Below are 25,289 nucleotides of genomic sequence, written 5' to 3'. Positions count from 1 at the left end.
TATCTGTTTAGTAGTGTTTGCCTATAGTTCTTTAAGGACTTCTTCCAATTTAGCAGTGGTCTCCTGTAATTCCTTGAGAGATTTTTGTGCTTCCTCTTTAAGGGCTTCTACTTGTTTAGCATTGTTCTCCTGCATTTCTTTGAGTGAGTTATTAATGTCCTTCTTCAAATCTTTTACCACCATCATGAGATATGATTTTAAATCCACATCTTGCTTTTCGGGTATTTGGGGGAATCCAGGATTCCCTGTGGTGGGCGTACTAGGTTCTGACGGTTTCTGTTAGTAAGATTCTTAAATTTGCCTTTCGCCATCTGGAAATCTCTGGTTTTAATTTTCTAGCTATCTCTGGTTGGAGTTTGATCCTCCTGTGATTCTGTTAGCCCCTGTCAGCACTACTGGGAATGCAACTCTCCCCTCCGTCCCCTTGGTCACAGCACTCACTGCAGGTAAGCTCTCCTCTTGCAAGGCAGGTGTCCAGAAGTCTGGAGCTCTGATCCTCCTTCTGAGTCCTGGGGTCAGAGCCCTCCCATTAGGCCAACTCTCCCTGCATGGTGTAGAGGACCCGTGATCTCAAGGACCTGTGGTGTGGAGAGTCCTCCCGAGTGATTCGCTGTCTCCGCTGGGGTTCAGAAGAGAGATGGCAAGGGTGGCCGTGACTGGACCAGAACCCTGCCTCTGGGCGGGCAGTGTTCCTTTGTCCCTGTTCCTGCTGGTACAAGCCCCTGCTGGATTCTCTGGAGTTGATTGTGTTCCACTCACCATGATCCCGAAGATCTATGGTGTGGAGAGTCTTCCGGAGCACTCAGCTGCCTCCGCTGGGGTTCAGAAGAGCTCAAATATCTTTCTTATTCACCAAGACTGCAGTCCACCAGAAGCCCCATTTAATTTTGATGTTTCTAAATTACTTCGTTATTTTTTAAAGCGTCATTTATTTTTATTTTTATTTTTATGTGTGCAAAAATTTTCATGTCTGTGAACCATGTGCATGTAGTACCTGTAGCAGCCAGAAGAGAGCATCAGATCTGGAACTGGGGTCACATAAGGTTGTGAGCTGTCATGTAAGTTTTGGGTACTAAACCAAATCTTGGCCAAGAGCAGCCAAGAGCTCTTAACTCCTGAGCCGTTTCTCCAGCCCTACTTAGTTATTTATATATTTTTTAAAAATTAAAAGAATCAAAACCACTGCAGAAATTTATTTTAGGAAAACAACAAACTAACAAAATATATTGGAGAAGGAGTGAATCCAGAGGGTTCCTCGAGTAGTTTAATTTAATCTTAATTTAATCTTGCCTGTGTCTAATCAGTATTTAGAATGCTGACCCCAGCACCAGGTAACAGAGGGTCCTGAATCATCTAAAACTAGACTAGAAATTATTTTCGCTTTATTTCAGTTTCATTTTAAATTGATTAACAAGAGTTAAAAACTAAAAGGTTTTTGGTTACCTCTTGGCAATCAAACTAACCAGGAGCTTGTTCAGCGCGAGTGTCTGGATTTATGGAAGCTTTATTCTAATTGGATGAGTAGATTTTTAGGACAGTAGATCAAGCCACTGAATGCGTATACTAAGTGTCCTACAGCAGGCAATAAACTACATGTTTCCAACTATTGGTATAAGAGGAATTTTTCCAGGGGTTCTGGCAGACCTAGCGCGTAGATGGCTTGATGACATGTGCGACCCAAGCACTTCCGGACACACAGGCGGCAGAGCTGAGAAAGAGCAGGTGGACCTGGGAGAGGGAATAAAAATGGCATGAACCTCACAGTGGGGTGGGAAAGGAGATCTGAATGCTAGAAGCTAAACTGAATGGGAGAGGAATTACCAAATGATGGGAAGTCTTACAAGCAGAGGATTCTGAGTTGCCCTTTTGTAGAGGATGTCCTTTAAGTTGATCCTCCAATCGTAACTATTCTTGAAAAATGAAGTGTGGATCTGTAGGGAGTGCATCTCCCTCACTGTGGCCTATGTTAATGGAAGTGATGGGCTGGACGAAGCGAAAAGCACTAGGGCACAGGGCTCTATGACAGAGTTTCAGGACAGAGGGGCAACTACAGAGAAGGTGTGAGCAGGAAGTGTTGCCTTTGTAATCACACAGCTACTGCTAGAAGCTGGAACAGGGATAAAATAGTCCTCAAAGTACCCCTGGGGCCTCCCAGGACTGACTGCTTATAAGGTAATCCTGGCTTCCACCTCATACCTGAAAGAGCCCCCTGTTCTTGCAAGGGTTCCACCTTAATAGCTATGTATAGAAAGGACTCTAATCACTTTGACCCATTGTTTCCTGAATTTGTCTCATGGAATTTACTTATAAAAGGACAGTTACATTATCCCATTATTTCCTCACCTGTCTATCAGCAAAGACTTCCTCAAGTGAAACTAATTACTTACTGGCTTATACAAACTCTTGTGGTACGTAAAGTCTACTGTAACAGCGGTATAAAAAATATGACAAAAAAAAAAGCAGATTACACATGCAAATAGCCAGATGACATTCAGGATTGATGTGGACAAGGAACATGTGGTGGAGAGATATTCAGAGAAGCAAACTTTCATCTTTAGTGAAAATGCTGGGAATTGAGAATGGCAGGGACTCCCACCCAGTGGCCCTTAAATCTGGAGCAAGACATACAACCAGAAATGAAGCAGCTAAGCTAGAACCTAGCAATGCAGACAACCTGACCAGTTTCCTCAGAGACACTCCAAAGCAATGCTTATGTTTATGAAGCTTAAGACAGAAGAGTTTGCCAATAAGGAATGCAAGTAACTCCAGGCCTGAAGACACTCCCAATTTGGGGGAGGGCGTGTCAAGAAAAATGTACAAACTGTTACCAGCTATGTTCTCAGCTAACAGTTGCAAAAAGAACCTTCCACACTGGCATCTGGTAAATTGCCACTAGCAATTTAAATCTAAGAGCATCAGGACTAATGTAGATCAGTGCTAATTAAAGTGTGGGAACCAGCTAAGTAGACAGAATTTAGGCTCCCACTTAGTCCACCTTGATCAAAATCTGTATTCTAATAAGGTCTCCAGGTGATTTGCTGGCACAGTAGGTTTTTAAAAGCACTGATAGAAACTGCAAAACAATAAATCAGGCATTTCAGTGGGCAAGACCTAGGACTTTGCTGGGGGGGGATCACAAAACACAAGAAAGACCCCTTGCTGCGCACATTCTTTCAGGAGATTTGGATTCAGGTCCTGGAGCTTGGAGAGTGCTTGTTGTGGAGTCAAAGGGCTTGCTTAGCATCCAAGTGCTTCATTCTAATAGGTGTGTGACCCTCTAGAAGCAAATTCCTTTATGCCTCACTTTTCGCAATCTTAGCAAGAGTTGTGTTTCTGTAAAGTTCTTAGCACTTTTAAGAGTTCAATGAGGTTAGTCTTTGTTTCAAAGTAGTGTCCATGAAGGCCCTTGTAACACTGAATCATTATAATCATCCTTACTACTCCCTCTGGCACATTCCTCTGTGAAGGCTCAGAAAATGTTATCTCGATGTATGGATGTGCAAAGGGTTCTCTTTTTGAGTGTAGATATGAAACAGTGCGGCTCACTTTTCATCCTCAGCATGTATAGTTTCTATTCTTGCCTGTGGTGAAAATTAGAGCGAGGGGATGTGCAATGCTGACCCACACACACACACTACTCCCTGATCTGGAGAAGAAGCAAACCACATCACTATTTGGTCAGCTTTCTGAGACTTATAGCCTATCCTCCCTACAGTCTGAACTCAAATACAATCTGGTGCCACTTATCCAAACAAGGTAGGTTCTGAAAAACACATCCTTAGGTGTATCATCAACATTGTGTAAATACCATAGAAAGCATTTCCACAAACCAAGATGGCCATGGTACTATGTGGTGATTTGATCTATGGGAGCACAAGCTGTGTGCTTGGCCATTATTGATAGTCCTTATACAATATGTCTATTTTGTCCACAGCCTGCCTCACAGTGTTACAAAGATGAGCTTTGATTTATTCAATTGTGTGCTTTTTCTATGATAAACACTGCTGTTGAATCTTTTATTGGTACAAACAAAGCTGTCTGACTATTTTCTTGTCATGGAAAATAAACTACAACAACCAATACAGTGTGTAAAATAAAGAACAAAAAATCCAAGAAGATACTGCAGTGAATCCAGGACTTGACTCTTCTCAAGAAACCATGCTGGATTAAAAGGAGAAATGAATAAAAGAGGAATAGTCTAGGGGTGAGATGGCAGTGTGCTTAGGGAGGGAAAGCAAACATCCAGTCCTTCTTACCTTCATGGAGCAGGAGAGCCTGCTCCACGCTACTTTTGGGTGCTGCAAGGTCAAGAGCACTTTTGCCCTGTGCGTTTCTGAGGTTCAGGTTAGCCCCGTACTCAGTGAGCAGATTGATGACCTCCACACTGGACTGCCTCACTGCAGCATGCAGTGGGGTATCCAGCCACCATCCATGGTCAACACTGGCTCCTTAATAAATAAAGCACATGGTTCACAGTCAAAACTGAGCGTGAATGTAAGACACAGTGAGCCGTTGGATACAAAGACATCTTAAATACCCTGGTGTAGTTAAGCAATCTTTGAGACTATGTGACTTAAGCCCAGAATGTCAGCAATACCTGTGAAGACTACTCCAGGACAGTTCAGCATAAAAAATGAAGTTAGGTGCACACACACACACACACACACACACACACGCATGCATGCACACACACACAATTCTAACATGCAAAACAAAATATTTGAAGTTCCTGTTACATGGTTATTTGGAGGAATTTTTGGCAAAAGATGGGGAGATATTTATTTCGTATTTATCTCATTGGAGGCTCAAAAAGAGATTTCCAAAATCAACATAAAAATCGTAAATGATAGGAGTAAAAAAAAAAAGTCTTGGAGGTTATATTTCTCAACTAAAGTTTCTTCCTGTAGCTTACATGTTTACACCAGTAGCAAAGTGTCTTAAATCACAAAGCAAGTGAGAGTTTTGAAGTATTTTCCTTTTCCCTGGAATGTTGTTTTCTGTACTTGACACTAGCTTTCCCTTTGGAGAGGCATCTTCTTGTGATTCTCAATTCATGAGCCCTGAGAGACACCTAATGACTGCAGAGAAAACTGAGGTGGAGGCCTTCAGTCCACCAGTAGCCTCTATTCCCCTTGCCACCATGATCGCTTCAGAGATGCCCACACATGTGTCTCAAGGAGAGTCAGTGTTCCTTCTTGTTCCAAGCACAAGTGTTTGTGGCAGCCACATTGCCAACCACAAGGTGAAGTGTACTAGCTATATAAGGGCAGCATCTGTGGAAGCAGAACTGAGAGATAAATAGAAATACTTGCTTCTCTAGATAACTTCTGCATCTAGCTTTCAAGCACCCAGTGCATTCAGGATTTTTTTTTTCTAACCTGATAAGAATGCTATCCTTAAAGTTATTGAATTAAAAAAAAAACACCAGGCACTGGTGGCTCACTTCTGTAAGTCCAGTACTTGGAAGGCAGAGGCAGGTGGATCTCTGTGAGTTCGAGGCCAGCCTAGTCTACAGAGAGAATTTCAGGACAGCCATGACTACTAAGAGAAACCCTGTCTAGGATAAACTAAAAACAAAACAAAACAAGCCTAGCAGGCTCATCTCATTCTAATAATTACCTAGTTCTAGAAGCTTCTTCACACAATCAACTCTCTGGTATGCACAGGCCACGTACAGAGGCGTTCCCAGCTGAGGAATCTCTTGCTCAATGTTAACATCATTTGTCAGCAGAATCTCCATGCACTCTCTGTGACCTGTGGAATATAAGATAGCCTCACTCACTCAGGAACATGTGGAATAGGCACAGAATTACAGGATTGCTTTCTAGAATGGGCTTTTACATTTTTTTTTTTAAATTACAGAGATCGGGAGGGGCGGGCATGGAGAGATGGCTCAATGGTTAAAACTCTTGCTCCTGCTCTTCCAGAGGGCCTGGCTTCAATTCCAAGCACAACAAGGTGCTAATTCCAATCTCAGTGAACTGATGCCCTCTTCAAGCCTCTAAGGGCATTGCATACATGTTGCACACAGAAACACCCAGGCAAAATACCCATATGCACAAGATAAATCACTAAATATTTTCAAAAAGAAGCAACAGAGCTTTCTTCTGTATTAGAAGAAAAACACTTTGTTTTGGAAATCATTAGAAGAAATCTGCAAAAGAAGACCATGAAAATGCTTGCTCCAGGGAAACTTCAGAGGCAGAGATAAATGACCCCTGTTATTACTAGCGCTCAAACCAAAGCTCAGTCCTACACCCTGTCCCTTACTAACCTCTTCTTCACCCACACCTGTAAAGGAGAACCTGCAAGTTTACTTGGCTAGCCTGGAGGAAACAGATGAGAATGAATCCAAAGCTTCAAGTATTGAATATTCTCCCAAATAACTTACAAATTCACTAGCTATGGAGAATTTCATAAGCAGGCATTCTCTGTGGAGACTTGCCCAATGACAAGATCAACATGGGCATATTAGTGAATCAACATGGGTATATCAGTGAATGTTACATGAAGGAATTCTTCTGAGGTTCTGGTAAAAGTTTGACAATAGCTAAATGTTTCCTCAAAAGTGTTATCATGAGGTTGGAAGGATGGCTCGGTAGTTAAGAGCACCTGATGATCTTGTAGAGGTCCCAGCTTCGATTTCCAGCACCCATATGATAGCTCACAACAGCCAGTGTCATGGGGATCTGGTGCTTAGTCCATTGCATGTACATGGCACATGTGCGCACCCGCGGGCGCGCGCGCGCACGCGCACACACACACACACACACACACACATACTTACAGGCAAAACATACACATGTACACATGCAGTCACACATGCACACATGCTCGCACAGGCTGTTATTACTAATCAACCAGCCTTTTCTTTAGAGAAAACATAATCAGAACCAATTTTACTTCTGAATAATTCTTATCTCTTTAAATATTTTGGCAGAACAGAAACTGAGCCTAATTTGAGTTACACTTAAAAGACCATCAAGAAGTTTCAATGGTAAGCCCAGATGTCTGAAGGTGAAAACATCTAGACCAACCCTAGACGACCACCATTTCATGCAAACTGCAATCAGCCCATCACTATTCTGCATGTCCCGGAGTGGCTTACTTACCTCGTTTCACTGCTTCGTGGATTGGTGAAGCCAGGTGGACCTCAAGCTGGGCCTTGGCTCCAAACTCCAACAGCATATTGACACACGCAGCACTGCCACTGCAGCAAGCATTGAAGAGGGGAGTGGCCCCATGAACAGTCAGTGCATTGACCTAATGTTGGGCAAAGCAAAACTCACAGGATTTACTCACTCCTTCTCACCAAGTGCAGATTCCTATGTGTGCGCCTTGAGAGACCCCTCATGCTGGCAAAGGTCTGAGGGCATTCCATACCTCGGTGGAATTTTAAAAGCCCATGACATCCTAGATAGATCAAGTGAGTCATTCTATGTGAAGTACTTAACATAGTGCCTTTCCATTTGATTTCCTAGCGTTTTCTCTCAGTTCATGTCAGCAAACATTGACTGGGCACCTTACTAGCTGCCAATGTTGGGATTGGCAGTGATTGCCCTATGTGGGTGTTTACTGTCTGTGAAGAGTAGAAAAAGGAGTCAGAGCCCTGCAACTTGAGTTATGGATGGTTGTAAACCACCATGTGAGTGCTAGAAATCAAACCCCAGGTCCTCTGGTAGAGCAGCCAGTACTTTTAACTGATCTCTAGCCTCCTGCTGCCGATGGTTTGAAAGCAAAGGTAAGACAACTAATTACCTCTTCTTAAGTAAATTTAAACTTATCAAGGAAGAGAAACACACAGAGAGAGCTACTTTTGATGAAATAATAAATTCTTCAGATCGCTTTGGCAGAAAAATAAAGGAAAACCTAAATCTGAGAAATGGGAAGTAAAAGTTAGTCGGATTTTATGATGAATTACATAGGGTATCAGCAAACAAAGGATGCTTCTCAGGCTTAGGAGACCAGAAAGAAATTTTTTCCAGTCCCGGAAACTGGAACGTAAAATACTAATAAGCCGGTGTAGAAGGAAGGATATGGCACACATTTCAAATGTACTGGGTCTGGGATATTGATGGGTCAGCTATCTACTGACTGGCCCATTTCCTCCTGTCCTTCATTGCTCCAGTAGAACTATTAAAGGGTAGGATGGAGCACTTATCAACTATTTATGAAAACCATCAACGACGAGAGACCATTGCTTTATTGTTCACTTTCTCCCTGACAAATACTTCATTCTAAAAAGGAGAAAGATCTACCATTTCCCACCAACAATCAGCCTGTGACTCCAAGCACAGAGTTTGAAAGCAAATGGTTGTCTTATAGCCTCCCCTGCATCATTTATTACCCATGAGCTACTAAGTACCCTGGAGATACACCACCTAGCAGACGAGTAGCAATGACCATGAAGGCACTGGAATAGGCTGTTGTTCGGAAGACTTTCATATTCAGTTCTACACATAGAAACTCAACGTGCATTTAGATGTAAAAAAAATTATTACTAATACTTAAAGATCTTATAGCTCATAAAATAGAGGATACAAGGACTAGGACAGAGAATAGAATTGGTAACAATCTGAGAACTAAATACAGTGTCACTGAGATTTTTCAGAAGCTGTGATAGTTATAAGCAACTCAAATATTGTCCAAAAAGTTAAGAAATACACTAGAAATAAAGTTTGTTATGCTTTGTATGTTTGTCAGTTTGGCAGAAGTTAGCATCATCTAGGAGATGGACCTCCAGACATGCCTGTGGAAGAGTTCGTTTTTAATTATGTGGATATGGTCAGGACCACATATGGGTTCAGGTGTCCACAGTGGCCAGTAGATGGTGTAAAACCCCATGGAGCTGGAAGTTACAGGCAGCAATGAGCTGCTCAATGTGAGTACTAGAAATTAAACTCTGGTCCTCTGGAAGAGCATCAAATGTTCTTAATCACTCAACCATCTCTACAGTCCAGGATTATCTTGGTTACCTTATTTGAGGTGGGAAGCCTTGCCCACTGTGGGTGGAACCATTCCCTTGATAGAAGAGCCTAGACTGCATAAGAGTGGAGAGAGTAATCTGAGCAGTAATGTGCAATGTAGTCATTGCTCTCTTCTTCTACCTTCCAACACATACTGTGACCAGCTGCTTCAGATTCCTGACACTGTGACTTTCCTGCCAGCCATAATGGAGCTGTGAGCAAAATAAACACTTTCTCTTTTAAGTTTCTTTTATCAAGGTGTTTTATCACAGCAATAGGCAAGAAGGCTAAAACAGTTCCTAGTGTGTTTTATATTACAAACCCATTTACTTTAATAATGTACAACTAAAATGATGATTGAAACAAACTGATAGTTGACTTAGGGAATTGAATTTTTTTTCATTGTTCTGTTGAAATTATTTGTGTTTTATAACAAAATGCTTTTTAATGAACATACCTGAATATTCACATACAGGTTATACAGACTGAGAAGAGAAGAGTAACCAAAAGGATGAAATATATATATAGATGGTGCCAGACTTTCCCACTGCTCAGTGAGTAAACACTCCGGAAGGTTATGTCTCTTTAGTGAATGGGACAGACAAGCCTAACTGAGCCGGATAGGGCAGTACTCACATGTGCACCGTTTTCCAGCAAGGCCTTAGCACAGGCCACATGACCCCCAAGGCATGCCTCATGGAGAGAGGAGACCCTGTTGATTGTCACAAGATTGACATTGATGCCCTGAAGTTTGGAGAAAAGAAAGTTAAATGCTGCATCTGTCATGGAAAATCAAGCAATGCTGTTCAACAGGTTTCTGTTTTAGACATCTGACTGAGGGTAGTGATGCCAGCACCATAATGACTAGAGTAGAAACCATTACCATGGAATTCTAAACACAGTAGTGTAGTGGGGACTGGAGAGATAGCACCGCACTTATAAGTGAGCACTATTCTCGCAGAGAACCCACATTTGCTTCCAAACACCCAAATCAGGCTGCTCACAACTGTCTGTAACTCCAGCTCCTAGTGGATCTGATGTCTCTGGCCTCCTGGGATGTCTGCATTCACACACACACACACACACACACACACACACACACACACACACACACACACACACGTATGCACGCTACTGAAAAAAATAATCAAAGTAAATCTTTAAACACAGCACGGAACCTCAGAGTCATTTGCTCTGCCCGAAGGAATGTGCTAGGACATGGGTCTTTGAAGTGTATGGCCTGAGCCTTTGTTCTATAAAAGTCTACTCTGGAGGAAGAAATATTTTGTTGTTGTTGATGATGATGATGTTATTGATGTTGTTGTTGTTGTTGTTGTTGTTGTTGAGCAAGAGAGGGATAATGTTCTGCTACAGGAAGCATGTTGAAGCATATTCTAAAGTCTCTTTTAGGGAAAAAATACCAGATAGTGGCACACATGCCTTTAATACCAGCACTGGGAAGCAGAGGCAGGCTTGATATCTATGAGTTCAATGCCAGCTTGGTCTAAAGAGTGAGTTCCAGAACATCCAGGACTACAAAGAAAGATCCTGTCTAAAATATACTAAATAAATAAACGAATAAAGTCAAATGTTTTAGGGTAAAATTTTTGGATTTTTTAAAAGGGTAAATGTTTCGTCTGTGTACCTATTATATGTATAGTATCACACACACACACACAGACTGGTATAGAAATTTCTCTGGTGGAAAGTGGTAATAAGAAAAGAACATTTAAGAACAGGGCTTCAAAAACCCTACGTATCTCCCAGTTAGGAAGTATCTTCTCCATATGTGATTTCAACTTGCTATTCAGTGATAACAGAAAAGAAAAGAGGAATTGACAGGCAAGTGAAGGAACGGGGAGGGGAGGGCTGAAAAGAAAGGAAGAGAAAAAAAAATGAAATAGCCTAGTCCACAAGGTGGCAGCATCGTACTGGAAACATAGCTACAGTTCAAAACTCAGTTTTGCAGTGGAAAAGTGACACTGGGTAGGCCTGAAACACTGTCTAGAAAACACTGGGGTTCTCAACCTTCCTAATGCTGCGACCCTCTAACACAGTTCCTCATGTTGGGGTGACATCCCAAGCATAAAATTATCTTTGCTGCTACTTCAGCACTGTAGTTTTGCTGCTGTTATGAATTGTAATGCAAATATCTGATATGCAGGCTAGCTGATGTGTAACCCTGGGAAAAGGGTAGTTGGATTCCTCTGCAAAGGGGACGTGACCCTGCGTGTTTCGAACCACTGATCAAGATAGGACTCTCCAAATTGTGCATGAGAAAATGGACATGCAGAAAATGCAAATCATATGTAAGACTTGCGGATACCCAGCTGCCAGAGACAGCATGATAGAAGGTCCTAAACTAAAGCGTTGCTTGAATTTATTCAAGATGGTTTAATATTTTACTAATATTTAGCATATGACCTACATGCAAAACAAGTAAAAACACATGCCATACCCAATAAATAAATAAATAAATACATAATGAATAAATAAAATTTTCTTTTAAAGAATAGATTATAGGTGGCAGGAGAGATAGCTTGCTGGTTAAAACACTTGCTGCTCTTCTAGAGGAACAGAGTTCAGTTCCCAGCACACACATCAGGTGGCCCACAACTTCAGCTTCCAACACATCCTGGATTCCACGGACACTAAGATATACACACACATACACACACACACACACAAACATTCACATACAAATAATAAAAATAAATCTTAAATAATAGTAGACACTTTTTGAGTAGTTGCAAAGGGCAAGGAAAAAGATTTGTAGCAAGAAAAAGTTAAAAAAAAAAGTTAAGGTTTTCTACATATGCCCCTACACACTTAATCACACTACTAAAATAACATGTTCTTAGTGTAGAGGTGATGCCATAAAAGGCATAGCTGGACTTGCTTGTGCATGACTGCAACTCCAGTACTTGGGCGGGAGGGGGTGGGTGGGGTGGGGCAGGTGAGCAAGACAGAGTTTAAGGACAACTTCTACTACTAATTTGGAGCCCTGTCTAGTCTTAAAGAGCAAAGAAAGTAACAGAATCGGATGAAATTTCAAGTGTTTAAAAATAAATAGGCAAACCAGTCAGTGGTGGTGTATGCCTTCAAACCCAGCACTGAGGAGACAGAGGATAACAGATCTCTGTGAGTTCAAGGTCCAGCCTGGTCTACAGAGTGAGTTCCAGGACAGCCAGGGCTATACAGAGAAACCCTGCCTCAAAAAAACAAACCAAACAGGAGCTCTCTGTGGTAGGACATTTGACTAGCTCATGTAAGACCTGAGGTTCCATAATCAGCATCTAAGAAAACTGTCCTGTGCTGAAGAGCTAAGTCAGTGGGAAAGAATTGCCCAGTGTATTTGAGACCCGGGGTTCAGTCAGAAACACAATTAAGGAGAAGTGTCTTCATATCTCATCTTGTCACCATTTAATGTATTTAATGTATTTTCTATCTATTTTTTTTATTTTTTTATTATATTTATTTTCTCTTTTATTTTTTCTTTTTCTTTTTCCTTTATCATTGGTAATGGTTCTGTTTTCCTTTTGTCTCTACTTGCACTTTTATAATATTTAATATAATATTTCTGAAGTTCTAGAGCTCAAATGGAGAGCCTTGATGTTGATTTTTTACTTTTTAAGAAACTACACAACTCTGAAGCTGGAGATGGATGTGAATTGGTAAAGTAATTTCCTGGCTTGCATGAAAACCGGGTTTGAGCCTCAGCCCAACGTTAGTCGGGTGTGGTGCATGCTTTTAATTCCAGAACCTTCCAAGTGCAAGCAGGAAGATTAGACGTTCAAGGTCATGTTGTGTTCCATCTAGCAAGCTGGAGACTAGCCTGGAATATGTGAGACCCTGTCTCAAAAATAAGGGGTTGGAGGGATGGCTCAGCACATAAGGGCAAGTATCACCAAGCCTGATGACCTAAGTTGATCCCTGGTACCTGTATGATAAAAAGAGAACCACTCCCACGGAATTATCTGCTAAATGTTCCCCATGGCATACCCCTTCCACCCCATACATACACACAGACATCAATAAATATTTCCGGCAAAAAGGTATTTAAAAGCAAAAGGCAAAACCAAACAGAAATAACCAATCATTTTAAAAGGGAAGCACATGCACAAACTATCACTATCCCCATTGTTTACATTCAAAGGAGGAGGAAAATGTTTAAATGGTGAGGTGTTAGAAAGAACATGGGAAACAAAGCAGTGACTCATTTCCGCTGCTCACGTGTAGAATCCAAAACAAATAAAGCAAACGCGGGGCATACTCTTATTTAATTCATAACTCTTTACTCAGATATTCGTTCAACATGCAGGAGATACAATCACCAATATAAACACAGAGTTGTTAGTGGCTAAGACCTCACTAAATCTTCCCCAAGGCCTAAGATTTATCAGATTATTAACCTATTTGAGAGCCTAGTCTTGAACTGTTCATTGTTGCAGTGAGGCAGCCTCTTATATGGTACCCAGTGATGTCCAGATCCTAATTCTGCCTCACTTAGATGATGCTGTCTCCTTCACTGTGAGCAGCACGTACAGCCTCTACATCTGAAGTAGCTCACAGCTTTCTGTAACTCCAGTCCCAGAGGATCCATCGCCCTCTTCTGGCTTCTGAGGGCACTGCATGCACACAGTCCATGGCCATATAGGCAGGCAAAACACCCATACACATAAAATTAAAATAAAGTTGTTGAGTTTTTTTTTAATGTGACTTCCTTCTTAGGTACCTTCTCTGGAGAAAGTCAGCTGCTATCTCATAACACCGCCCTGAGGTGAAACCCAAGTGATTTCGTGTGAAAACCGATCTCCCCTCCCCGCATCATGAGTCATGGCATGACTTAGCTGCCACTCCACTGCCGGGAAGCTGCACCCTGAGCCCTTAGAAACTTCGAGAATCCAATTATTTGCTGTTGACTGGAGTTACCAAGTTTGGAGGTGATTCATAGGACACCAGTTGCCTACAAATGCAATCTCAAGACGGAAGTCACTAATGCAAACTGGAAGGGCATGAGATGAGTTAACATAAATTTAGGGATCCCCTTTTTTTTGTCCTTGGGAGGGAAACTTCCTGCTGGGAAAAGGAGGACCCAGAATGAAAAGGAGGAGAACTAGAAAGAAAATGAAGCAGTTCCTAGAGAAAGCAGAAGCGAGAGGAACATATGGGGGAGGGGGGCGAGGATGGAGATGCGGAAATGGCAGTGCTGGACCGGAGCACAGCTATGGCCAAAGTTAATACAGAATGATTCTACTAGATTAGAGCAACGGCACCGAGGGCAGAGTCTTTAGTTTACTTACTTGTGCAATTAAAGTTTTAAGAGCCAGTAAGCGTCCCTGGGCTGCAGCCTCGTGGAGTGGGGATCGATCAGCCCAGCAGTCTGAAAGACAAATAAGCTACAGGTCAACGTCTGGAGACTTTCCTGAAGGTGTTCGTGCTGCCCGCTGCCCACCCACTGCGGGGCTGATGTACCAAACATTAGGCCTTATCAAATACAGAGAGCTGAGCAGTGGCTCCTGTTGCCTTTCCATGGGCAGTTTTAACAAGAAATAGCTTTTTTTCTTTTTCAAATAAACAAAGCTGAGGGCTGGGCCCTGATAACACTAATGTCAAGTGCAGGAAGAAGGGACCTTTTTTTTTTTTTTTTTTACTTCCCATAATTCATGTCGTCTCCATTCATACCCCAGAATCCAACGCCTGTGTACTACACAGTAAATCTGAAGAGAGGTTAGAAAAGAGGACTGGAATATGGCTCAGTAGAAGAACATTTAGCCAGCATGTGCAAAGCCCAGAGAGAGAGAGAGAAAAAAAAGAGAAAGTTTTCCTGAATTGCTGAGGTAATTTTCTCTGATTCTTTTGATACTGCTATCTGTGTATTTTAATGTAAAATGTCCCTTTTCAGATGGCATGATCCCCAAAAGTTACCTTAGGAAGCTGTGCACAAGGGGCCCACAGAGCCAGACTTCCAGGACTCAAGTGGCACTTGGATTACCCTCTGCTAAACGCAGTGTGTTGCGGAAGCATTTGAATCTCAATTTTCTTATCTGAAAACCAGAGATATAGTAATCTACTATTTGGCAGGGCTCTCAGAAGGCCAACCCAAGGACATCCACACAGTCGGGTGCTCAAGGCCATTTTTGACCAATTAATAAGTAGACATTGCAGGGCGGTTCTCTAAAGGACAGCCTCCAAACTGGTTTAGGAAAGCTTTTTTTTCCCCTGTAATTGTTTCACTGTCACTAAGTCTAACTGGCTTCAATGGTCATTTGAGAAGTAACCATATATGAAAAATGCCAAAGGATAATCATTTGTTTTGGAAGTAGACCTGCTCCAGTTTTCAAATTCTGTGCATTTTTCAAACCCCAGACCAGAGGAGAGGAGAAAAAAATATAATGTATAATATTATGGCCTCTAACATCTTCTAGAAAGAAAAGGAAGAAAGGAAAGAAGGAAGGAAGGAAGGAAGGAAGGAAGGAAGGAAGGAAGGAAGGGTAGAAGATGACTCAAAAGAACTTGTTCCAGTCAAATATTGAGCAATTTGCACATCAAAGTAAGCAATGACAGTAAGAAGATACATGCCATCAAAGCAGGGACTTGTAAGTCCTTGCTGCTATAAATAATACATCAATATGGACAATATGCTTCTTCCTAAAAGACACTAGCTGAGAAAAATGGGGAAGAAATAACAGGATCAGGCTTAAATTATGGCTGTACTAATTATAAAGGGAAGGTACATGATACTGTACTAGAAAAAAAATGGTAGAAGCAATCTTGACCTGCACAGAAAAACAAGCATTGCTAAAACACATTGGCATCGCGTGCCATAAGATTGAATGCAATGAGCCGCAACCTATGTCATCAGAGGGAACACAATCTAAAAGCACACAGTCATCCTCTGTACGCTATTCATGTCCCCAAAACATAGTCTGTCTCTTAGGAACACACATTGAAGCAACTCCTATTGAGAGACATTCTATAAATGAATTGGCCTGGAGCCAGTGGCAGGAGAGATGGAGGCTCGAGGGGAGTGTGGGAGGCAAGACACGATATCTGAAAGCTCTTTGACCTTGCGCAGGTCCCCTTTGCTTGTGAAGATATTAATGGAACAGGTAGCTAAACATAAATGGAGGGCTTTGGCAGAGGGGTGGGGATTCCTTGTACTTCTTTTGTAGCTCTTCAGTTAAAACTAGCTCCAGAAAACAACTTTGAACCAAGAGAAAAATAAATAGATAAAAATTGTTTGTCATCTCATACTCCTGCTGTGAATGTGACTTCTATAATAAAGAAAAGGCACAAAAGTATTTAATATAGACAAACATATGCTGTACTTTTTATATATCTCCACTGATTTCTGAGTTGGCTCCAAGCTGGTGAATGTGAAAGTTTACTTAAAAAAGAAGTGCTTTCTACTATATTCCTCCCTTTCCCCCCTCTTAGGGCTTCCAAGGAACACCTGAAATTGAGGTGAACTGCTTTTGGAGAAGGACCAGACCTTTGCAAGGCTAACAGATGGTGTGGGAGGACCAGTCAAGTTGGGGAGAAGTACATAGGGTTGCATTACATTGGTTCTGAAGGGACACACAAATTAACACATGCAAACAAGTTTCCCCAAAGAGCAAAAATTATACCTTGTAGCAAAATGGAGCCAAAAGTACTTCATCCATACCAGTAAAACAGAATGACAATATTAATAATGGACATAAGAGGGAGAATGAATTTTTAAGTCAAAGTAACCAGGAAATTTTATTTGTTGTATATATAGTTTACATCTTATAGACCTTGCTTGGCCAGCCACCATTAACAATGAAAAGTAAATTGGGAGACTTGACTCATTTAGCATTCTCTATACTGTGTCCTTGTTTTCCTTTACTGAATTCTGTAGCATTTCATGCCATGTCTGCGTAGAAATACTAGCTGCAAATCAATTCTAATCATGAAATGCTTAACTTAGAGGACAGAGCCCAGCTGGTGAGCAGAATATTTCTAACCCTCTTTAACATCTCTTTGCATATCATCTCTAGTCTCCCTCTCATACATCTCCATCTAAGGCTTTGGCAGATGTGCTTCAGGCACGCTGGATGTGAACACAGACACGGAGGATTTGAAGACAGTCCTTACCCACACTAGTAGCTCAGCAGCCGGAGCCACGGAAGCAACAAAATCTTCAGTGTGACTTTGGCATTCTGTTCTTCTAAGAATAAGTTAGTCAACCCCCGGGGCCTGAATAACTCCAGGTGAAATATTTCTACTCTAAAGATCAAAATCTAGAGCACTCCAAAATCTAAAGCTTTCAGAGTGCTGATACACCACCACCATGCATTAAAAAAAAAAAAATGCCACCCTGTGAAACTCACCTTCATTCCCCCAAATGATTTAATATGTTATATGAAATTTCACCAATGAATTTAGTATTTAAGCTAAGGTTCCCTTCCCCAAGATATCAAATTTTCTAAACTCTAAGATAGAAAAAAAAATCTGAAATCTAAAACTTCTGGTTCCAAGCATTTTGTGTAAAGGAGACTTGACCTGTATGGGTAACCTGTTCAAACATAAAAGCAAGATTTACGCAGCCACATACTCCTAAAAGAATTAGCTTAGGCTATCAACATGAAATACATTTGTGATTCCTCAAACTTGCCTCCATTTAGGTTCTGATCATTTTCCCTGTAAGAAGCAAGAGCTTTAAGTGCATCCTTTAGCCAAGTCCAGACTTTCTAGTAACTTCCCATTATTTACCAGTCCCATTAGAACCAACAACCCCTAGGCAGTATTTGGATAAACCACACGAGCCCAGCCCTAAACAAAGAAGTGTGAACTGTGCAGGTTCTGTTTCTGTCAAGGAAAGAAGGAAGGCACACTCACTCACCTTCAGTGTTAGGAGTCAAAAGCCACCCGAGGAGGGGTGGGAACTGACAGAAACTTGATGTGGTAGGAGCCATACTGGAAGTAGCCTCTCACACTTGGGTGCTGGCCCTGTTTGTGTTCCCTGAGCCCTCGTGTACTTCTCTGCAGTCAGGTCTTTAAAATGACTCTACCCACCTCCTAAATTCACACCATCTCCCATTCTTCCACAGTCCACGGCCTCTCCCTACTCCCAGAAGAAAGCATGACTCTCTCTGGTCCACCAAGCAGCTAGTTACCCAAGGACAGCATGTTCTTCCCAGGCTTCCCACCTCCTCCTTCCAGGTGTCAGTTTCTCTGATGCTTTGAGGATGAAAAGAAACAAGGGGGACAGGGCAGATGACTCCCAGTTCCCTGGAGGAGGCAGCCAGTCCCACTCACTGGGCCTCGGGATGTAACGGGATGAGCTAACATTCAGAGTACTCTACCTACACACACTTTGGTCTAACTGGAGGAAGGAAACAAACACACACACAAACAAACAAAAAACCCCTCCTTTTTTATTTGTTTGTTTGGTTTTGGTTTTTGGTTGGTTTGGGATTTTTGTTTGTTTTTGTTTGCTTGTTTGTTTTTTTAATGGGACAAAGGCTGGGAAAAATGAGCTGTGGGTAAGAGCTGGCACAATGTCCTCCCAGGAGATGAGCCCTTGCCTTTCTGACAGCACCATCAAGTTGGAAGTCCCTGGTCATGGAATTTCTTAGGGCTAGGGGCTTTCAGTGTCATGAGCTCTTCTGTTAAACGCTGCAGATTTTCCTCTGGGTATGTGGATCTTGCACCATCAGGCCTGCCCCTCCGCTGTTTGCTTACCCACTGACCGTCTTCTACTTTTCCCAGAGCCTCTTTATCAACAGAGCGTCCTTGGCTGCCTGACAACTTTCACCCATAACTCTGAGGTCACCTGGGATAAGCCTGTGGTGCCATCTGCCACTGCCCCGAGAAAGAGGGAAGGGTTTAGATAGCCTTGGGTCCCTTCCTCATGTCGTCTCTCCTCTGCCGCTCCTTCTTCAAGCCCAAGTTATAGAGCAAAACCGGAAAATTCACTCAGGCAACTGCCTGAGCATTCTTACCTATTTCAGGCACCACTTGTCTGCATCTTGCCGAAAGCCTCACAGCCTCCATGAGAGATGGGAAGAGTGTTGTTTTATACATAAAAACACCCCAAAAGGAATGACCACTTTGCTCCAAATAAAATTTCTCATGGCTAGTTAAGCGCTAGAAATAAAACCATAAAAACCAGGCTGAGGGACTTCAGAAAATAAATACCCTTGCTCTGTTTTCGAGAACTATTGGTTTCTAAATTCTGCCTATCCTAGTACTACATTCACTTGTATTGGGACACTTTGGCATCAGGTTATCCCTGCTAAGTGCTGGGGAAATAGGAAACAAAGTTGGAAAAGTGCTGGCCCAGCAAGCAGGAAGCTCTGGGTTTGCTCTCTGGCACTGTATAAACCAGGGGAGGTGGAGCATGCTGGACTCCAGAGAGGAGACCTAAGGATCAGAAGTTCAAGGTCATCTTTGACTACATAGAGCCTGAAGATAGCCTCACTCTGAGACTGGCATCTGTCAGCCTAGCACTCAGGAGGCAGGGAATCTCTGTGAGTTTCAGACCAATCTGGTCTACAGAGTAAGTTCCAGGCCTGCATAGTGAGACCTTGTTTTTAAAAATGTGTGATAAATAAATAAATAATAATAATAAATCTGTTGTATTTCCAACTGGAAAGAAAAATCACTTTCCTGGAAGTAACCTTTCCTGTTCCACGGCTGATGACTGTCCCCTACACGGACCCAAGGGTTTTCACACAACCATGTCGCTGAATCTGCTACAGAGAAGGTCCCCTGGTTTTTATTCCTGTTCCCAACACAGTATCTCCTTGCCCTTCTCAGTATGCGAATTGAAGCAAATTGTAAGAAATTAAGGATTAAAGGTTTTGGCAGATTCAGGACTTTTCCATTGCTTTCAGTAAATATGTAACCAATCTTTCCAAGTGCATGAATACTTAAATAGGACTCAGTGCCTTCTAGGGCGCTCTATTTTTACTTCCTTGGCATCTCGCCTGGGTCACAGGGCTACAAATATATTATGAAGCTAGTTTACAAACATGCTCACTCCTGATGAGGTGTGTGGAACATGTTCAAGTCCTTTCCTCCTTCTTTCAAACTGTGATTGGTATCTCTGGTTCTCAGATTCTTTGAATAAATTTCATGACAATCTCCCACACACACACACACCCTAAATTACTTATTTAATATTGAAATCCATTCAGACAGAGTATGTGTTAAGTTACAAGAATTCAAAATAAGAGCCAATAATTCTTTTACATTTTTCAAGGATGTTACCTTGTCAGATTTCAATGAGAATGAGATGATCCTAGAAGACTGCCTGTTAACAGCCTCTGGTCCCCAGGGTTTACAATCTGTGTTCCAGATTGGAAATCACAGAAAGCAACATCCATGGAATTTATCAAAGAGAGCAAAAGTCATGAACCTCATTTCTGAATAAAAATAATGCTAAGAACTTAGAATTAATGAGATTTTAAGACAATGGAGTTCACTGGGAAGAAAACATATGGCAATGAAAATTCTGAGATACCCAAAATGTTATAAAATAATGAAGCTAAATGACTATTCACCAGGGCACCCAGTTCTGATCAGACGATGAAGTGCAGTCAATGACCTGTGTTAAGAAGGCTCCTTTGAACCCACTAGAGGTAGGAGGGCTGAGCTACAGGTGACTTGTGGAGGCAGAACCTCTGCCAGGAACTCATTGTCCCTACTTGGCACCTGCGATATTAACGACTCAGAGGACAGTTAGGCCAAGGTTTCATGAAGTAAAGAGGGAAATAAATAAGGCAAAGGCTAGGTAGGTGCTGGGATGAAAAACCCGATCAAAGGCAAGCGTACTGAACTGAGTCAGGCTGTCCAGGACCAGTCCCTTGGGAAAAAACAATGAAACTTGGAAAATGAACTAAGGTTTTAGCCTTCCCTTAAAATGGTTTCTTTTTGTTTTCTTTTAAAAAGAAGATTCTTTTATCCCACAAGCTCATATCTGCAAGTGTAAAAATGTCCCAACTTCTAAATCCCCAATCAATTTTGTGGCAGCAAGCCTGGCCAGGAGTAGGTTAAGCAATTTCTCCTTTTTATTTGTGTTTTCATTTGGTCCAAATATGTTGGTATACTAGAAGAACCAGGCAACTCTGCCTTGAGATGAGAGACTTTCTAAGTCAATTCACTAACTTATATTTGTATACTAGAAGAACTAGGCAACTCTGCCTTGAGAGACTTTCTAAGTCAATTCACTAACTTACTGAGTAAACACCACATAGTTCCAGAACCAATCTTTGTCTGACAAACGGCAAAGATGATTTCTGGTTTGAGAATAACACCATCACAAAAAAATTATTTATTTATCTATTTATTTAGTCTTGTTTTGTTTGAGACAGAGTCTCACTAGGCAGCCATGGCTATCCTGGAACTCATTTATATAGACCAGGCTGACCTTGAACGCACAGAGATCCACCTGCCTCTGCCTCCTAAGCACTGCAATTAGAAGTGTGCACCACTACTCCTGGCTCTCAAAATGTTGCTGCTGGCTTAAATATGTAACTATGAACAATGTCAAAAGAAAAAGAACTGTTAGAATCATGCAAAAAAAAAAAGGTCCTGTTTCTCGTATGTTACTGCTAGTTTATTACAGAAAGACATCAAATCTGAGTATATTCTCATACATGGGAGAGGTATGAGAACACACATACACATAGGCAAACATATATTTATTAAATAAATAAACTAGGTTTATATGCACCAGTCTCACCACCAGCTGTCCATCTGTGTTTAACAGTATCTGAAAATGGACACAGTTCAGGAGCTTGAACAAAATGTCAAGGCTAGAGGGTGAATGAATCTCTTAAGGGGATTTGCAATTTGGCTCCAGATTCAAATCCAAAGCATGATTACACAGGTTCTGAGTACTCAACATCCATGCTTCAGTAAGGACATACATGAAGACAGGAGTCATGCACAGGAACAACTGGAGAAAACCTTTTACACAGTCCATCAGCACTGTCCCTATTAAATTTTATCTAATTGAAAGCACAAGGATAATGATCTAACAGAACATCAAATGTTAGGAAGCCTCCATCCAAACTGATGTCAAAATTACCTTTCTAGATCATGCTTCATTTGAAACTAAAAAAAAAAAAAAAGCATTAATGTCTTTCCACCAAAATTACATACCTCCCTGAAATGTGTGACATATATAATCCCCAAAAGAAATCTCTTTCCATGGTCCAGGCCTTCTGACACCTTCTTCACCAGCTAGTTGAAGCATTTTCTGCTGCCTCCTGTTTAGAGTTCTTGTTTCTCGATGTGAGACCACTAATGTCTAGTGTTTTTCCGAGTTGTCTAGTGCACTGAAATCGGGAAGCATGTCTATTTTGAAAGAGAATCCTGGATGCAAATTGAAACAGATACCAACTAAAACATGACGCAATCCAGGAACTCCTGTGAACACTAAAAATACATGGAGCAACTTTCAACAATTTTACAATCCTCTTCCTCCTCCTCCTCCTCCTCCTCCTCCATGCTGTCTGCCTCCTCCATGAAGGGGCAATTCTAGCAGAAAGGGATGTAGACTGCCCTCTACAAAGTATGAGACTTAAAGATGTTTTATGATTTACCAAAATATTAGCAGTTTCATATTGTGATGGTAACCTTAATTTTTTAGTGGCACCACTGATGTATAAATGGGTCTAGTGACTTTTTCCCCTGTAATAAATGGTCAATCAATTCCATTTGCAAAGGACATCACAATATGCATACATACAGCACGGCACAGTGCTTCTCAATCAAATTAATTGGTCATTGAATTCCCCAAGGAAATTCAGTCTTATCACACTGTTCTTTCTTGTTAGTTGGACTGAAAATATCAAAGGGAAATAATGCTTTATGAGAACTCTTTGGGTTAGTAGAAAATCTCTCAAGATAGCCTTTAAAACCCACTATTCTGTTTCCCTCTTAAATAATTGTGACTAGAGTCACCCACTTCCAAGGAAATAAAGCCAAAATCTTTCACAACTTGGTACAGTCGACATATTTGCTACCTTAAGTGAAAGGCACATTTTAAAACTACCCACTCAGCACAAAAGTACAAGGATATCTTACCTTCTACAAACACTATTCACTACGAATTTTAAAGGAACTTGTGAAGGTGCTGGGAAGAAATTCAAGTCTTTTTTACCTGACAGTCCACCATAGATCTCCTCTGCTATTCTAGCTGCCTCTTTGCTGTTTCCTTTGACGATATAGAAATGGGTTAGGAGAGCCAAGCAAACTTTAATTAAAAGCTTGAAGAAAAAAAATGTTGCAAACATTGTAAGAAAAATGTTTTTAAAGCCATAGAAAGCAGGACCATCTTCCATTTTGGCTTCTTCTCGGCATAGGTTCCTACGGCTGCAAATTTTTACTGAGTTAGAATTGGCATCATATGACATCTATTTTAAACCTCCTAGCACACAGTGCTCCTGTTACCAAGAACTCTGTCTGTAGGTTCTAATCTAACTCTGATGTGGTGACTGGGTGTGTTGATATTTATGGCAATGTTTAACAACTTCCTTCTACTAAGAAACACACGGTGCCGGTCTGGAGAGAAGTGGATGCGACTTTAAGTACATGGCAGCTCAAGACCATCTGTAACTCTAGTTTCAGGGGATCCGATACTCTCTTCTGGCCTCTGTAGGTACCAGGCATGCACATGGTACACATATATACACGGAGTCTAAATACCTATACACATAATAATTTTTAAATACTACTTATCACCTACATTGGATTAGAACAAAACACATCAGATGCATTCATAGAAGCCACAAATTAGAAAACATTAAGGAATTCTTAGCCTATTCTCATTTCCTTTTTCCTTCTAAACCCTCATTTTGAGTACAGTATGTTGAAACACAGGGTTGGGGAAGATAAAGGGAACTTCTACATTGCTACAGTAGCAAAGCAATTCCTCTGTGTTCAGGCAAGAAAGTGGTAATACTCTGTGTCAATCATCGAAAATACTGTTCCTGGTAGTATTCTGTTTACTTCTCATGTGGAGGTTTACAAAGGATTAAGGCCAAATTTAATCTATGACTGGTTAAAAGCAAATAAACAAACAAACAACCCAGCCATTTGGCTTTAAGGTAATATTGAGGACAAGGACTACCTTGACTGACTCTCCCAATGAAAGTTTGAATGTGACTGAAGTAATGCTGGTGACAGGTCCTCAGGTGACACCTGGGACAAGGCCCCTCAGCATTCACTTCCTGTTTGAAGCTTCAGTGAAGATGGCAGCTCCTTCTGGAGAATGTGCCCTATCCCTGACAAGGGACTTGTGCATGGACGACTATCAATCCTGGCTTGCAGGGGAAGTTAGCAGAGCCCGTGAAATCGGTCTCTTCCTTAGCTGGGCAGTGTCCTCTTATCAGCTGGTCAATACAAGTAAAAGGGATTTGTTTTCAGTCTCTCTCACTAATAAGTTTTGTCTTTCATTCTTGTTTGTATGTGGCTTCTCCACATATGTAAAATCTACTGGAAGTCCAAGTGTATTAGTCAGGGGTCTCTAGAGGAACAGACTTATAGAATAAATCTCTCCACATATTAAAAAGAGGATTTATTAAAATGCCTTACAGGCTGTGGTCCAGCTAGCCCAACAATGCTGATCTACAAGTGGAAGGTGCAAGAACTGAGTAGTTGTTCCGTCCCTGAGATTGGATAGCTTGGCTGGTTTTCAGTATATGCCGGAATTCTGAAGAGAGGCTCAAACGACAGCGAAGGAATGGACTTGCTAGGAAGAGCAACAAGCAAGCAAACAGCAGGCTTCCTTCCTTTCCTTTATATAGGCTGCCCGCAGAAGGCGTGGCCCGGATTAAAGGTGGACCCATTCTTCCATCTTCAAGATCTGGGTTAGAAGTGGGTTTACTCACTTCAAATGATTTAATGAGGAAAAAAAAATCCCTCATAGCTGTGCCTGGCCATGAGGGTTTTATAGTTCATTTCAGATGTAGTTGAGCTGACAACCCATAAAAAGTCATCAACAAGCCATTGCCAAGGTGGGACAGGCTCGGAAGGATGAACACTTCCCTGAGGAACTCTTGGCAGTCAATAGTTGCTAGGGGAAAGACGTCACTTTGTTCAGTGCTGTAGCAACAGGAACGGATGAAGACTTGGCAAGAAGGCTTTCCGTGGGAGAGGAGGAGAACGAGAGAGTAATAAGGTGCTGGAAACTAACTAAAATTCATTAGATACATGTATGAAACACTCGAATATAAACATATTAAAAATCCCTCTGAATTCTATCTGTCGAAGAATCCATGTTATAATAAAACCTTTTACTGTTATTTAAGTGGACGCTTGTGGAATGAGACCAGGTGTGGTCAG

At 41.5% G+C, this 25,289-nt stretch overlaps 1 protein-coding gene across 2 annotated transcripts; it reads right to left on the bottom strand.

Moving 5' to 3' along the window:
* Positions 1–1,173: 1,173 nt before the first annotated feature.
* Asb11 (ankyrin repeat and SOCS box containing 11) lies at positions 1,174–23,332 on the bottom strand. Of its 2 annotated transcripts, none has more exons than XM_021188207.1 (7): positions 23,107–23,332; positions 14,270–14,349; positions 9,603–9,710; positions 7,113–7,263; positions 5,620–5,754; positions 4,257–4,448; positions 1,174–1,728 (listed from the first exon to the last, which is right to left on the bottom strand). In XM_021188207.1, the coding sequence occupies exons 1-7, from the start codon at positions 23,285–23,287 to the stop codon at positions 1,604–1,606; spliced, it is 972 nt and encodes a 323-aa protein (XP_021043866.1). In that variant the 5' UTR covers positions 23,288–23,332; the 3' UTR covers positions 1,174–1,603. The 2 variants fall into 2 exon arrangements, with proteins under 2 accessions (XP_021043866.1, XP_029390131.1); XM_029534271.1 differs by lacking the exon at positions 23,107–23,332 and adding an exon at positions 22,104–22,348.
* Positions 23,333–25,289: the final 1,957 nt, after the last annotated feature.

The sequence above is a fragment of the Mus pahari genome, chromosome X (genome assembly GCF_900095145.1).
Source record: "Mus pahari chromosome X, PAHARI_EIJ_v1.1, whole genome shotgun sequence".
Taxonomy (NCBI): Eukaryota; Metazoa; Chordata; class Mammalia; order Rodentia; family Muridae; genus Mus; species Mus pahari.
This window is presented reverse-complemented; position numbering and strand designations above follow the sequence as displayed.

Excerpts from the sequence above, each read along its gene's own strand:
- Asb11 (XM_021188207.1), bottom strand. The coding sequence starts at position 23,287 with ATGGAAGATGGTCCTGCTTTCTATGGCTTTAAAAACATTTTTCTTACA. Across the intron at positions 14,350-23,106 it reads GATCTATGGTGGACTGTCAG|ACTGCTGGGCTGATCGATCC; the intron begins GTAAAAAAGACT and ends TTTGTCTTTCAG. Across the intron at positions 5,755-7,112 it reads CCACGAAGCAGTGAAACGAG|GTCACAGAGAGTGCATGGAG; the intron begins GTAAGTAAGCCA and ends TATATTCCACAG.